Source organism: Scyliorhinus torazame, chromosome 11 (assembly GCF_047496885.1).
Source record: "Scyliorhinus torazame isolate Kashiwa2021f chromosome 11, sScyTor2.1, whole genome shotgun sequence".
Taxonomy (NCBI): domain Eukaryota; kingdom Metazoa; phylum Chordata; class Chondrichthyes; order Carcharhiniformes; family Scyliorhinidae; genus Scyliorhinus; species Scyliorhinus torazame.
Window position 1 is genome coordinate 197,702,857 of NC_092717.1, and position 15,506 is coordinate 197,718,362.

Sequence of the window (15,506 nt, forward strand, 5' to 3'; positions counted from 1 at the left end):
GATCCAGAGTCTTCACGCATTTGAGAAGTTTGAAAGCTGACGCAGTCTTCCTACAGGAGACACACCTGAGGGAGAAGGACTGACTGCGGCTAAGGGAGGGCTGAGTGGGACAGGCCATTCATGCTATGGGACGAGGGCTAAGGGTGTAGCAATACTGATTAGCAAGAGGACAGTGTTTAGCACGCCAAGACAGTTACAGACCCATGGGGACGGTCCGTCATGGTCAGCGGTGTCCTGGATGGTTTATTTCTGGTAAACGTGTAGGCACCCAACTTGGACGACATGGATTTCATTAAAAAGACAATGATGGAAATCGCCAACATTGACACACGCCGACTGATCATGGGGTGGGGGGGGGGGGGCGGGGGCAAGGTATGGCTAGGGAACTGGGAACGTTTATGGAGCAGCTGGGGGCAGTGGACCCTTGACTTCTCTTTCACCACCCCACCCCACCCCACCCAACCAACAAGGTCTTATGCCAGAAAACATCACTGGCCATAGGCGAGTACATCACTAACAACCAGAACGGGGAAGTCTCCTCTTACACGTTCTGAGAGGCTCTGAAGGTGGTGATTAGGGGAGAAATTATAGCCTACAAGGCACATATAGACAGGGAAGAGAGGACGGCCAGGCAACCATCCTGGAGGCCAACAAAAAATACTTTTGAGGTCCTGACCGTAGAGCAGCTGGTGGCGAGGAAAAAGCTCCAGATGGAATTTAACCTGCTATCCACCAGGGAGAGCAGTGCACCAACTCCGTCAGACAAGGGGCACCCCTTCCACGAACAGAATAGCCACCTGTTGGCTCACCATCTGAGAAAGCAGGCAGCCATGTGTGAGATAGCACAGGTGAAAGATAGCAGAGGCGACTGGTAGCTGAACCGAAAAAAGTCAACCAAACATTTGAGACCTTCTACAGAGGACTGTACCACCTCCAAGCCCCCCGACGGGGATGCGGAGATGAAGTGGTACCTCGATGGACTGGACATGCCAGTCGTGGGGGATGACAGATGAGGGGACCTGGAAGCATCGAGGACAGAGCAATCATGGAGGGCATCAACTTCATGCAGGCAGGGAAGGATATGGCACTCGATGGGTTCCCAGTGGACTTCTATTTTTAAAAAAGTACGCACCAACCCTGGCCCCTTGCCTATGGGAAATGTTCACCGATTCGCTAGCGAGGGGCACCCTGCCTCCAATGCTAACCCAGGCCATGATATCGCTGATACCCAAGAAAGACAAAGACTCAACGGAATTCTGATCATTCAGACCCATTTCGTTGGTCAATGTGGACGTGAGGATATTCCCAAATGTCCTGGCTAAGAGACTGAAGAACTGTGTACTAGAAGTGGGCGGAGATGACCAGATGGGCTTTGTCAAGGGTAGACCGCTAACTGCGAACATCAGGCTGAATGTATTAATGACTCCATCTGGGGAGAACACCAGAGGTGATCTGCTCTCTGGAGGCAGAAAAGACCTTCGACAGAGTCAAATGAAAGTACCACATTGAGTTACTTGAGCGGTTTGGGCGAGGGACAGGGTTCACCTTGTGCTTGAAACTCCTGTACAACACCCCCAAGGTGAGCATTTGGACCACCAGCCGCACAGGCAAAGGCAGGGATGCCCGCTGTCCCCGCTCTTGTTCGCCCTGGCGATTAAACGCCTGCCGATCGCTCTGTGGGACGTGAAAGGCAAGAAGAGCATTTGAAGAGGAGGCAGAGAGCACAGAGTTTCACTATATGCGGATGACCTGCTCCTCTACATTTCAGACCCACAGAACGGCCTGAAAGTAATCATGAAGCTCCTGGAAGAGTTCGGGGCCTTCTTGGGCTACAAACTCAACCTTGGCAAGAGCAAGGCATCCCGGGTGAACCTGAACGATGGAGGAACAGAGCTGGGGGAGTCAACCATTCAAACTAGCCCAAAGCAAATTCCGCTACCTGATATTCAGATAGTCCATGACTGGACACTGATCCATAAATGGAACCTGACCAGTCGTGGAGGAAGTTTAAAAAGGACCAACAGGAATGGGGCGCACGCGAACATTCCCTGGCGGAGATCAAGTTAATGTGCTGCCAAGGTTCCTCTTCCTGTTGAGATCCATACCGATCTTCAACTCCAAGGTCTTTTTCCAAGGGATGGACGAAATGATCATTGTGTTTTGTGTGGGGGGGGGGGGCGGAGGGAGAGACCCAAGGATCCCCAAAAGTACACTGCAAAGGAAAAGAATGGGCAGCCTAGCCCTTCCGAACCTGAAATACTACCACTGGGCAGCCACGGCCGAGAGGGCGAGCGGATGGCTGCGAGAACCGTATGGAATGGGTGAGGCTGGAGGAGTCCTTCTGCAAAAGAACGACCCTCCAAGTCCTCATCGGCAGCGCGCCCATCTCTCCCTCACCCCAGCAAAATACACATCCTGCCCAGTGACAGCCACATTGAGGATATGGAACCAAATAGTTTAACCGAGATGTCCTCCACGGCCCCCATCTGTGGTAACCACAAATTTTTGCCAGCCATACTGGACGCCACCTTTAAGAAGTGGGGACTGGACAGGGGGATGCTAGTGATCAGGAATCTTTGCATTCGGAACAGACTCTCAAACCTGGAAGAACTGGAACTACCAAAAGCGCAGGAGCTCTGGCACCTACAAATCAACTTTCTCCGCAAGGAGACGATGAGGTACCCTCTGAACCCGTGTAACACGTTTTACTGGAGGAACTACTGGGCACAGACCGTAGCGAACTGTGGGGACATTTACGGATGACTTCTGGAAAGGGCAAGAACACCATTAGACTGGTCTAGACCGAAATGGGAAGACTAATCCGGGACGGAAGTAGGGTGGGGACTCTGGAATGAAGCACTCTGGTTAGGGTTAAGCTAAGCCTTATGCAGTTTAAAGTGGCGCACAGAGTGCACGTAACTACAACCCAAATGAAAAGTTTCTTCCCGGAGGTGGAGGACAAATGTGATCAGTGCCAGTGTGGTCTGGCCAACCACTCCTACATGTTCTGGGCCTGCCCCAGACTTGTCAGTTATGTCCAAGGTTTTGGGGCGGTGGGGTGGGTGAGGATGGAGCCCTACCGGAGAGTGGCAGTCTTTGGGGTTTCGGACCAGCCAGAACTACATATGGGCAAAAGGGCAGATGCCCTGGCTTTTGCTTCCCTAATCGCACGCCGGAGAATCTTGCTCGGCTGGCAATCAACAGCACCACCCTCTGCTGCAGACTGGCTGGCAAACCTGATGGAATTTCTCCACCTGGAGAAAATAGAGTACATCATCAGAGGGTTGGACGAGGACTTCCACAATGTGTGGGGGCTGATCATCAGCCTGTTCCAAGACCTGTTTGAAGCCAATAGTGATTATTGGGAGAGGGGGGAAAGAGAGCAGAGAGGAACAAGGGGGAGTGAAAGGCAAGGAAGGAACCCAGGGGCGTATCAGGGAGAGACATGGCAAAAGAGTGAGGAGGGGGCAGAGAGTGCTCCCTCCCCCCAGCGAACCCACAATAATCTTTATTATTGTCACGAGTAGACTTAAATTAACACTACAATGAAGTTACTGTGAAAAGGATGACAGCAGCAATCGTGTCGGGAAGGAAAGAAGTATAACCATGCGACACCAGGGTGAATGGTGGATCAAGGAGGGGAGCCCACTATCAACAGGAGGGGGAGGGGTGATAGAACATTACAGCGCAGTACAGGGCCTTCAGCCCTCAATGTTGCGCCGACCTGTGAAACCACTCTAAAGCCCATCTACACTATTCCCTTATCGTCCATATGTCTATCCAATGACCATTTGAATGCCCTTAATGTTGGCGAGTCCACTACTGTTGCAGGCAGGATATTCCACGCCCTTACTACTCTCCGAGTAAAGAACCTACCTCTGACATCTGTCCTATATCTATCTCCCCTCAATTTAAAGCTATGTCCCCTCGTGCTAGACATCACCATCCGAGGAAAAAGGCTCTCACTGTCCACCCTATCTAATCCTCTGATCATCTTGTATGCCTCAATTAAGTCACCACTTAACCTTCTCTCTAACGAAAACAGCTTCAAGTCCCTCAGCCTTTCCTCATAAGATCTTCCCTCCATACCAGGCAACATTCTGGTAAATCTCATCTGCACCCTTTCCAATGCTTCCACATCCTTCCTATAATGCGGCGACCAGAATTGCACGCAATACTCCAAATGCGGCCGCACCAGAGTTTTGTACAGCTGCAACATGACCTCATGGCTCCGAAACTCAATCCCTCTACCAATAAAAGCTAACACACCGTACGCCTTCTTAACAACCCCCTCAACCTGAGTGGCAACTTTCAGGGATCTATCTACATGTACACTGAGATCTCTCCGCTCATTCACACTGCCAAAAGTCTTACCATTAGCCCAGTACTCTGTCTTCCTGTTATTCCTTCCAAAATGAATCACCTCACACTTTTCTGCATTAAACTCCATTTGCCACCTCTCAGCCCAGCGCTACAGCTTATCTATGCCCCTCTGTAACTTGTAACATCCTTCCGCACTGTCCACAACTCCACCGACTTTAGTGTCATCTGCAAATTTACTCACCCATCCTTCTACGCCCTCCTCCAGGTCATTTATAAAAATGACAAACAGCAGTGGCCCCAAAACAGATCCTTGTGGTACACCACTAGTAACTGGACTCCAGTCTGAACATTTCCCATCAACCACCACCCTTTGTCTTCTTCCAGCTAGCCAATTTCTCATCCAAACTGCTAAATCACCTTGAATCCCATGCCTCTGTATTTTCTGCAGTAGCCTACCGTGGAGAACCTTATCAAACGCTTTACTGAAATCCATATACACCACATCAACTGCTTTACCCTCATCCACCTGTTTGGTCACCACCTCAAAGAACTCAATAAGGTTTGTGAGGCCCGACCACCCCTTCACAAAACCGTGTTGACTATCTCTAATCAAATTATTCCTTTCCAGATGATTATACATCCTATCTCTTATAAACCTTTCCAAGACTTTGCCCACAACAGAAGTAAGGCTCACTGATCTATAGTTACTGGGTTTGTCTCTACTCCCCTTCTTGAACAAGGGAACAACATTTGCTATCCTCCAGTCTTCTGGCACTATTCCTGTAGACAAAGATGACTTGAAGATCAAAGGCTCAGGAATCTCCTCCCTAGCTTCCCAGAGAATCCTAGGATAAATCCCATCCGGCCCAGGGGACTTATCTATTTTCTCACTTTCCAGAATTGCTAACACCTCCTCGTTATGAACCTCGAGCCCTTCTAGTCTAGTAGCCTGAATCTCCGTATTCTCCTCGACAATATTGTCTTTTTCCTGTGTGAATACTGACGAAAATATTCATTTAGCACCTCTCCTATCTCCTCGGACTCCACGCACAACTTCCCACTACTGTCCTTGACTGGCCCTACTCTTACCCTGGTCATTCTTTTATTCCTGACATATCTATAGAAAGCTTTAGGGTTATCCTTGATCCTACCTGCCAAAGACTTCTCATGTGCCGTTCTGGCTCTCTCTTTAGGTCCTTCCTAACTAATAGAAGAGGTCCATGTAAAATTGTACATAAGAAACATCATACTCTAAAAATAGTATGTGCTTTACATGTCAAACTGTTAAAATTGGAAAATGGCAATAAAAATATTTTTTAAGTTTATCATCGAATTTACAGTGCAGAAGGAGGCCATTCGACCCATCGTGTCTGCACCGGCCCCTGGAAAGAGCACCCTACTTAAGCCCACACCTCCATCTACCCAGTAACTTCACCTAACCTTTTTTGACACCAAGGGCAATTTAGCATGGCTAAATGATTTGGACAAAGGAACTAATATCTCCAAATTTGCAGGCAATACAAAGTTGAGTTGGGTGAGCTGCGAGGAGGATGCAGAGGTGCTTCAGCATGATTTGGACAGGCTGAGTGAGTGGGTATTTGAATGGCAGATGCAGTATAATGTGGCTAAATGTGAGATTACCCACTTCTGTTGCAAAGATACAAAGGCAGATTATTATTTGAATGGGTGTAAATTGAGAGGTGGATACTCAGCGAGACCTTGGGTGTCCTCTTGCATCAGTCGCTAAAAGTAAGTGCGTAGATACAACAGGCAGTAAAGATGGCAAATAATATTGGCCTTCATAGTGAGAGGATTTCAGTATAGAATTAGCAATATTTTACTGCAATTGTATAGGGCATTGGTGAGGCCACAGCTGGAGTATTGTGTGCAGTTTTGGTGTCCTTATCTGAGGAAGGTGTCCTCATCGAGGAAGGATGTTCTTGCTATGGAGGGAGTGCAGAAAAAGTGTTTACCAGGCTGATTCCTGGGATGGCGGTAATGCCATATGAGGAGAGACTAAATTGGTTAGGATTGTGTTCATTGGAGTTTACAAGAGTGAAAGGGGATCTCGTGAAAATTTACAAAATTCTAACCGGGTTAAACGGGTAGATTCAGAAAGAATGTTTCCGATAGTTGCGGAGTCCAGAAAGAATGATTCTGATGGTTTGGGTAGTCCAGAATTATGGGTCATAGTTTGAGGATAAGGGGTAAACCTTTTAGGACCGAGGCGAGAGATTTCTTCACCCAAAGAGTGGTGAATCTGTGGAATTCGCTACCACAGAAAGTAGTTGAGTTTAAAATGTGTGATTTCAAGAAGGAATTAGATATAGCTCTTGAGTTTAAGGGATATGGCGGAGGAAGGTGGAATCAAGAGTATTGCATTTAATGATCAGCCATGATCCTAATGAGTGGATGTAGGCTCGAAGGACCGCATGGCCTACTCCTATTTTCTTTGTGTTTCAGCGTATTTGCACACAGGTGATTGGCTCTGACATCGAGGGTAGGGGCATTCATTGTGCTGCCGTCTCCTGGTAGTTACAATTAGATGTTGCATGTTTTAACTGGTCTGCTAGATGTAGGTTATATTGCTTTGGCTGTATTAGTTTATTTTTGTTCTGAAGTCTCTGTGAAGTGATGTTGCTTTCTCCAGGTTGGCACCTAATGTTTTTATGTTGCAGCGCTGCTACCTCATTCTGGAGATTACTGGGGTGGCGCGGTGGTTAGCACTGCTGTCTCACAGCGCTGAGAACCCAGGTCACTGTCCGTGTGGAGTTTCCACATTCTCCTCATGTCTGTAGGTCTCACCCCCACAACCCAAAGATGTGCAGGGTAGGTGAATTGGCCACGCTAAATTGCCCCTTAATTGGGGGGAGAAAAATAATTTGGTACTAGTGGAGATTGATGGAATGGAGCTGGAGACCAAGACAAAGGGGTAAATGCTGAAGAAAACAGTAAATAGGAGCATGAGGGGTTAGAGTTCATAAAAGAACAAGTAGAAAATCCTTTTGAGTTATGCAAGTAATTTGTATTGGAAAACGGACATTGAGTATTATTCAATATTTTAGATGATGTAGTTGCAGTTAAGAGAGAACCCGCTTTAGTCCGGACCAAGATGTAGTTTGCAGGTCGTAGATATTGATGCTTTCCTCCAAATAGTGGAAAGCAACTACCTTTTCTTTGGCTTTTACCATTTCTTTGGTGAAGAACTTTAGGATGTTTCTCTGTGTATTAGGCCTCTTATAAAACAAACTTTTTGGAACAAAATCGTGTGGAATAAGTTTAATCTCCAAGGTGGGCTACATGTGAAATGTATTAAATTCAACGTTGCCCAAGAATTGCCCATTTTGAAATATGATTCCAGTATTGGTAGTATTTTGCTGTATAAGTATTGCATACTAATCATTTGTGTTGCCAATTTTGATGCCTGTATTTCAGACCTGAACAATGCCATATCAAAGGACGAGGAGAAGCAGAAAAAGGTCAATAAATCTAACAAGAGCAAGAAAGATGAGAAAAACAAGAATTCAAAAAATTCTCTGCCTGGGCCCAAGACCGAGAAGGAACCAAGTCATGGGTAACAATTGAATGAAATTAGAAATGTTAATGCAAAGAAGAACTTGATCTTAGATATTTAGTTGTTAAAGGGCTAAAGCATCTTGTGACCTCCTTTGACTTGAGTTCAAACCAGGATTTGTGTTTTTCTCCTTCTCATTTGTCTTTTTATTAAAATTGTGTTTGTGTAGGAAACGCAAAAATAATCTGGCAGGAAATAACCTGAACAAAAAGCATAAGGAAGAAACCTCCGAAATGCAAATCAACAAAGAAGTAAAAATTGAACAAAAGGTAAATTGTGGTTGAAATTAGGCTGCCGACCTCTGTTTTCCCCAGCTTCCCAATATTCTCCCCTTCATTTTCTAAAAGTCCAGCTTCTCAATTTGCAATTTTCATGGTGATGCCTGCTCGCCTGTACCTTATCTATTTTGCAATTTCTTTACTATGACCCAAGGCTGCAGTTTTACCATGGAGAGTATCAAGGCCCAAGCCTGATTCTTAATTGATATCCAGCCGATGCTGAAGCAATTCATAGCATCCCCAGCACCTATCAGCCAATTACGTATACAGTGCAGATCGAACCTGAGACATTGTAGCTTTATAGTATACTGTTGGGTAGATTGACACAGTAAGCCATTGGGAGAAACCTGGAAATAATGATTGGCATACAGTAGGGCCTTTGAGGTTCGTGAAACCTTTTAGTGGTTGTGCAGTGTTTTAAATAGGAATTTAGACAAATAATGTGGGTAATGGAAGACTTGGTATTCATATGCTATCTGGTTATTCAAGACCAAAGAGTAAAAATGCATATTTACTTGAGGGTAGCTATTTTAGGCCAAGATAATCAACTTCCATGTGGTGGCTTATCTAAATCCCTGTATACTAACTTCATTATTTGTTACAGGAGAGCCAAGATGCTACAGAAAAGAAAATTAAAGCAAACTTATTGAAGAGGTAAAAATATCTTCTTATGCAGTATGTTTGAAGAAATTAAAACAAATTTGTGTACAATATATTTTTAAAATATATTGCACACAATATACTAGGGGCAGCGCGGTAGCATTGTGGATAGCACAATTGCTTCACAGCTCAAGGGTCCCAGGTTCGATTCCGGCTTGGGTCACTGTCTGTGCGGAGTCTGCACATCCTCCCCGTGTGTGTGTGGATTTCCTCCGGGTGCTCCGGTTTCCTCCCACAGTCCAAAGATGTGCAGGTTAGGTGGATTGGCCATGATAAATTGCCCTTAGTGTCCAAAATTGCCCTTCGTGTTGGGTGGGGTTATGGGGATAGGGTGGAGGTGTGGACCTTGGGTAGGTTGCTCTTTCCAAGAGCCGGTGCAGACTCGATGGGCAGAATGGCCTCCTGCACTGTAAATTCTATGAAAAAGAAAAAGTGTGCGGTGTTTTAAAATAAAAATTGACACCAGAAGTATGTTATGGGTGGCATGGTAGCACAGTGGTTAGCACTGTTGCTTCACAGTGCCAGGGTCCCGGGTTCAATTCCCGGCTTGAATCACTGTCTGTACAGAGTCTGCCCTGTATCTGCGAAGGGTCAAGTCCTGAAAGACGTGCTTGTTAGGTGAATTGGACATTCTGAATTCTCCCTCTGTACCCAAGGCGCCGAGTGTGGCGACTAGGGGATTTTCACAGTAACTCCATTGCAGTGTTAATGTAAGCCTATTTGTGACACTAATAAAGATTATTATTATTTACCTTGTGTGCTTTTGTTGGCTCTGAGCTAGTTGAGCTATCCATTAAAATAAAATATTTATCCACTTCCCTTTCAAAAGCAATGTTATGGATTCTGCTTTTTTTTGTTTCTGGTTAGGCTTTAAAAGTTGTTTTTTGGGAGGAGAAAACCCCTAATATCTTCATTCGATGATGATATTGCACCCAAGTTAGCAACTGTCCAGTGAAAGATTTTCCGGATCAAAATGCTTCATAATGATTAGATCTTCTGAACTCTCTAATAACAACGACAACTTGTCTTCTCAATATTTAGTTCGAGGAAATATTTGCTCATCAAGTACTGAATGTTAGGCAAACAGTCTGACCACTAGGCACCTTTAATGCAATAACATTTCCCAAGGTGCTTCACAGGGAAGTTATAAAACAAAATATGGCACTGAATCAGATAAGGAGATATTGGGGGAGATAACCATAGCTTGGTCAGAGGATGGTTTTAAGCAGTATGATGCACTCTACCTGCCAAACTGGCATTTTCCTTTTCCTTTAGTTCTCGTTGCTGAATTGAGTATTGGAAGTGGGGAACGTTTTTTCCAATTAAGTGGCAATTAAGCATAGCCAATCCACCTACCCTGCACATCTTTTGGGTTGTGGGGGTGAGGCCCACGCAGACACTGAGAGAATGTGCAAACTCCACACGGACAGTGACCCGGGGCCAGGATCGAACCCGGGTCCTCGGCCCTCAGCGCTGTGAGGCAGCAGTGTTAGCCACTGTGCTGCTGGAAATGGGAAAGTTGCATGTTGTTAGATCATTTTAAAAGCCTGTCAGTTGAGTTGGTACATAAATTTTATGGATCACAATGTTTTTATTTCGCTCAGGTCTACATGTCAGGAGTCATTTGAAGACATGCTCATGGGTATGGATGAACAGCTCAAAGAATTCTGTGCCAGAAAACAGAAAAATAAGGATAGGAAACACAAGGAAAGGGTAATTATGCATAGTGAAAATTTGGAGCTGTTTGCTCATTCAGGCCTATTGCAGTTGGAGACTGTGTATTTCAGGATCTTTTTTCATTCCATCCCATTACCAGAAATTAGGGGCGGGATTCTCCACTCCCACGCCGAAGTGGCCGCGCCGTCGTGAGCGGCGTCGAGGTTCACGACGGCGCGGAACGGCCCCGGTCCTGACCGATTCAGGCCCTGACAATGGGCCAGTATCGGGGCCGCGTCATCTACACGCGCCAGGCCTTGTCGCCCACGTAAAAGCGGCGCCGCATAGATGACGCGGCTGGTGCCGCATAACGGACGTCATCCGTGCATGCGCGGGTTGCCCGGCGCCAACCCGCGCATGCGTGGTTGCCATCCTCTCTAAGTCCGCTCCGCAAGAAGATGGGGGACGGATCTTGCGGGGCCGTGGAAGGAAGGAGGTCCTCCCTTCAGAGAGGACGGCCCGACGATCGGTGGGCACCGATCGCGGACCCCTCCACATTCCAGGTGAAGCCCGGTGCAGGATCCCCCCACAGGCCCCCCCCCCCCCCCCCCAAGCGTTCACGCACTGCCCACGACTGCAGCGACCAGGTGTGGACGGCGCCGGGGGGTACCCGCCGTTTTGGCCTGGCCGCTCGGCCCATCTGGGCCTCAGAATAGCGGGGGTGCCGGAGAATCGCCATTTTGGGTGACTGCGGCGATTCTGCGGCCCGCGAAACTCGACCAGGCCGTTCCTGCCGCTTGGGAGAATCGCGGGAGGACGTCCCCGGAATTTTTGGCGGCCCAGGCGATTCTCCCAACCGGCGTGGGAGTGGAGAATCGCGCCCTAGGTTTCTCCCATCTTAACAAAGGGAGAGTGACCGAAGTGTTCTTTGAGGTGGTTCTATTACTGTCGCAACGCACAATTTTTTTTCCCTACTATTTCAGTTCAGCTCCCCCCCCCCCCTCCCCCTTCACAAGTATGTTTGTGAGTTTATACATGGTTTTGCTAATTTTGAATGAGCACCAATTGGAAGGATTGGGACGTGGGGTGTCATATGACAATGTAATATTCCATGTAGACAAATTGAATTTCTGAAAATGAGGAATATTTTCATCCATTTTGGGCCAAGAGATGTGACCTTGGGTTCCGACTGTGACAGTTACCAGAAACTGAGAAGGATTAAAAGCACTCCGTAACTACGTCCCACACCGACCCCTCAATGGACTTCACCACCACCATCACTTTCCACCACCTCCAGTGGTATTCCCTTCCCACTCTTGACCACCCCATCCTCTGTTTTTTTTTTTTTTGTTAGATAAATGGAGCGTGGCCTCCATATAGTCGACTGAGTTGCCCTCGACTCTAGATCTTGGGGTCACACTACCAGAATTTTGCCTTGCATTTGTCAAAAGGACGGGCGAGATGGGAACAAAAGCAAATTTGAAGAGGAAAAAGTAGGAGCGAAGGGGCAATCTGATTCTGATTGCCACTCCACAAAAGTTCAGATTGGACTGAAAACGAAGCAAAAATGAAAAATTATGCTGGTTCATCACAGTCATTTGTGATGGATGTCAGTGGCATTGAATAAAGGCTCAACCACCTGTAAGCATTTCAACGTTTCGGGCCGCTCAGGTCAATTGGGATCCGGATGGGTTATTTGGTTGCATTATCCACATGGGCTTTTCGAACGGTTGGTAGGTATTAGAGATATCATGGCCTTCACCCACTGTCTTCAGCAGACCAAATATACAAGAAAAAACTAAGCAGAGCTAATCTCTTGTACCTTGATTGTATGCAAGACAGATCAGAATGAAGTTCCAACAGCAATATGATCAAAGGAAATGTTTCTTTAGGAAATCCAACTGCATCGCAAAAATTCTACATTTTGCAAACTGTTGCTTCAGAATAGCTATTATTCATGTACATTGTATCAATCACAGCACCTGAAAATTAATACATTGAGGAATTTGGAGATGTTACAATGCTAAAAAGTAGTATTCAGTCATGAAAATTATTTTTGCAGGAAAAAACTAATTCATCCAATAAACCACAAGACAAGGAGGAAAATAACTTGGACAGGTAATTTTTTTGCCTCGTGTGACTGATTCTGATTATTTGCTTGCATGACATTTTTTTTTTTTCATTTTACATGTTAAGGATTTTGGTTGTTATGGGTGCTTTTATTATCACTTGACATCTATGTCAAGTGGCCATTTTTACCTCTGCCTAAATTGTGAATATCATAAATTGTTCATCTGTGGAGGACATCTTGCTTTCATTCTATGCAAAATAATGACCGAGAATGAGTGAACTTGATACTCTGTGCAACTCTAACCTGGTACAGCTCTACCCTGCTAAACACTATTCAACATGGATTCAGAAGGGAAGAAGATTATACCCGGTCAATACTGGGTATTCTATGCACAGTAATAGCAGTTTACCATCTATAAATTCGATAAACTAGTAAAGTCTGAAGAGGTGACTCCGATTTCAGCTCGAGTTGGACAATATGTGTAACTGAACAGAACAATGGCAGATGAAATTTAATAGAATCTTAGCAAAGACAACTTCCTGGTCCATCGTGTTCCCTGTAAGAGCTACTTGGCTAGATTCACTTCCTGCCTTGTCCCCATAGCACTGCAATTTTTAAATCTGGTTACAAAGAGCTACCAGCCGGTCGGAGGTCAGTAGCTGTCGACCGAATGGCACGCTACTGGGGGGGGGGTGGAAATGGATGTCTCCAGTATGACGCCCTCTAGCATGTCTCAGTTCTATGGGAGGACACATTTCCACGGGAGAAACTTGTGTTTTTCAGCCTAAAATAAGGCATCTGAGATGTGAGCTTCATGGTTTGTCAGATTAAAGATGCACATCAAGTTACCTGAAATATTACTTCATATGAACTATAATATAGGGGAGAATAGGTTTAAACATAAACACAAGGTAATTTTAGAACTGGATAATAGGAAATCTAGAATGAAGCAATTGGATGCTACAGTAGCTTCAGGAGGAAGTTGTATTTTCTCTGGATTGGTAAATTATAATAAGTATCTTCTCAGCACATAGCACTTGGTCATAATTATTGATGGGATCCCTGGTTGATTTTTGTTGGTCTCCCTTTTACCCAGTGTACTGAAGCTAATTGTACAGCTGCCTCAGCACATTATGCTCCTTTATAAACTGATGACAGAATTATAATGATATCTGTAAAATGATTGTCTATTAAAAATCCAAAGTGAACTCATCTTATCCTCCAAAACTAGATACAATATGTGACAGTGAAGAAATAGCTCAAAATTGCAATATTCTTTCAGATTTCCACATTACTAGACTTCCTTTGGCCCTAGATTTGGTTACTGTTCCACATGCGCCTAGTTGCAGAAGAATTGTCAGTAGAGGGAATTGTAGTTGGTCATAAATGGGTGTCACAAAGCACGCTGATATCTGCAAGGATATCCCAACTTGGAACATCAGTTTGTGGAGTGAAGTTTTATCTTGGAGACAAATGAAACCCCAGTGACATTTCCAGTCATCGGGTAACAGTTAATAAAAATTATTTATTAAAGTAAAGACAAATACACACTAGCAGGACTACTCTACTCAGACAATTGTGGTATATGAATAACTAAACACACATTTATGTAGAATGTACTGCTTATTCCAAAACATATCTACAATACCTGAACTCCGTTCCCCAAACAACATTCAAATTAAATAACCATTTTATAGTTACCATGCAATACAGGGATCATCCTCCAGTCTGGGAAATGTCTTTTTCCGGGTCCAGCAAAGATATTTTAAACTGCTATTATGAAGGTTTTCTGCACTGTCTTTGGCTCTGAGACTTGGAGGGTTGTTTGATGTAAACCTGACATCTCAGCTGCTAGCTGGAAAACTACCTTGTCTGCTTCTGAGGCTGCCTGCCTGGCTTCTGATCGTCTGGTCAATTCTACCCATGTTCCATTTTGATTATGCCTTCGGTGTATTTAGATGGCTATCCTATCAACTTTAACTATACATAACATGTGTATACCTCATTTATCTTCCCAGATATTGATGTACTGCTTCTCCTCTTAAGCTATTCACATTTGATTCTTTCCTAAACTGTCTTCGAAACTCGTTACAGGGGAGAGATGCATCTCACTGGGGCCTTTTGAATACCAGCTACCGCTGTCTCTAGGCAGATTTCTACCTATTGCTGGGCATCTCTCATTAAACTAGTTTTGCTGCTATTGCTGGGCAGATTCATGACCAGGGGGAAAACAACAGCCAGATTTTCTCCACTCCTGATCACTGCTGAAAGCATAGAGAAGACGCTCGTGGGATCGACTTCTCAAAGGTTTAGACAACAGAATCTTTATATACATGCTCTTATTTATATAAAAATTATTTAATCATCAATTCATTATAAATAATCAACTGATTATGAAATGCAATTGAACCTTTTGTAGCCAATACTCCAAACCCTGAATCAAGATCTTGAAAAATAAGGAGCTCTTAGCTAGATATCTTGCTAGATATCTAGATAGTTTGATCAGAAAATTTGGAGGTTCCAAGGCAGCAGGAGTTTGGCAATTGTCATTTTTTTCCTAGCCTATCTCATTTTTAAAATGGAAATATGTGAATCTTTGATTGTTTTACTGGGAAATTAATTGGTATTGGACTAGTCAGTGTTAAACCGAAAACTCAATGGCTCCAGGGTCCCAGGTTCGATTCCCGGCTTGGGTCACTGTCTGTGCAGAGTCTGCATGTTCTCCCCATGTCTGCGTGGGTTTCCTCCGACAGTCCAAAGGTGCAGGTTGGGTGGATTGGCCATGCTAAATTGCCCTTGGTGTCCAAAAAGGTTAGGTGGGGTTACAGGGATAAAGGAGATAGGGTGGAGGCGTGGGTCTTAAGTAGGGTGCTCTTACCAAGGGCCAGTGCAGATGCGATGGGCCAAATGACCTCCTGCACTGTAAATTCTATGTATCAATATT

The 15,506-nt window shown here is 45.2% G+C and overlaps 1 protein-coding gene across 1 annotated transcript in view; it reads left to right on the forward strand.

Annotated features, from left to right (window-relative positions):
- Positions 1 to 15,506, forward strand: part of LOC140385752 (DNA topoisomerase I, mitochondrial-like) — a 211,882-nt gene that overhangs the window by 11,452 nt on the left and 184,924 nt on the right. Inside the window, 5 exon segments of the mRNA XM_072468224.1 lie at positions 7,759 to 7,897; positions 8,067 to 8,166; positions 8,780 to 8,829; positions 10,440 to 10,548; positions 12,554 to 12,609. Of these exon segments, the coding sequence (XP_072324325.1) occupies positions 7,759 to 7,897; positions 8,067 to 8,166; positions 8,780 to 8,829; positions 10,440 to 10,548; positions 12,554 to 12,609 (454 nt within the window).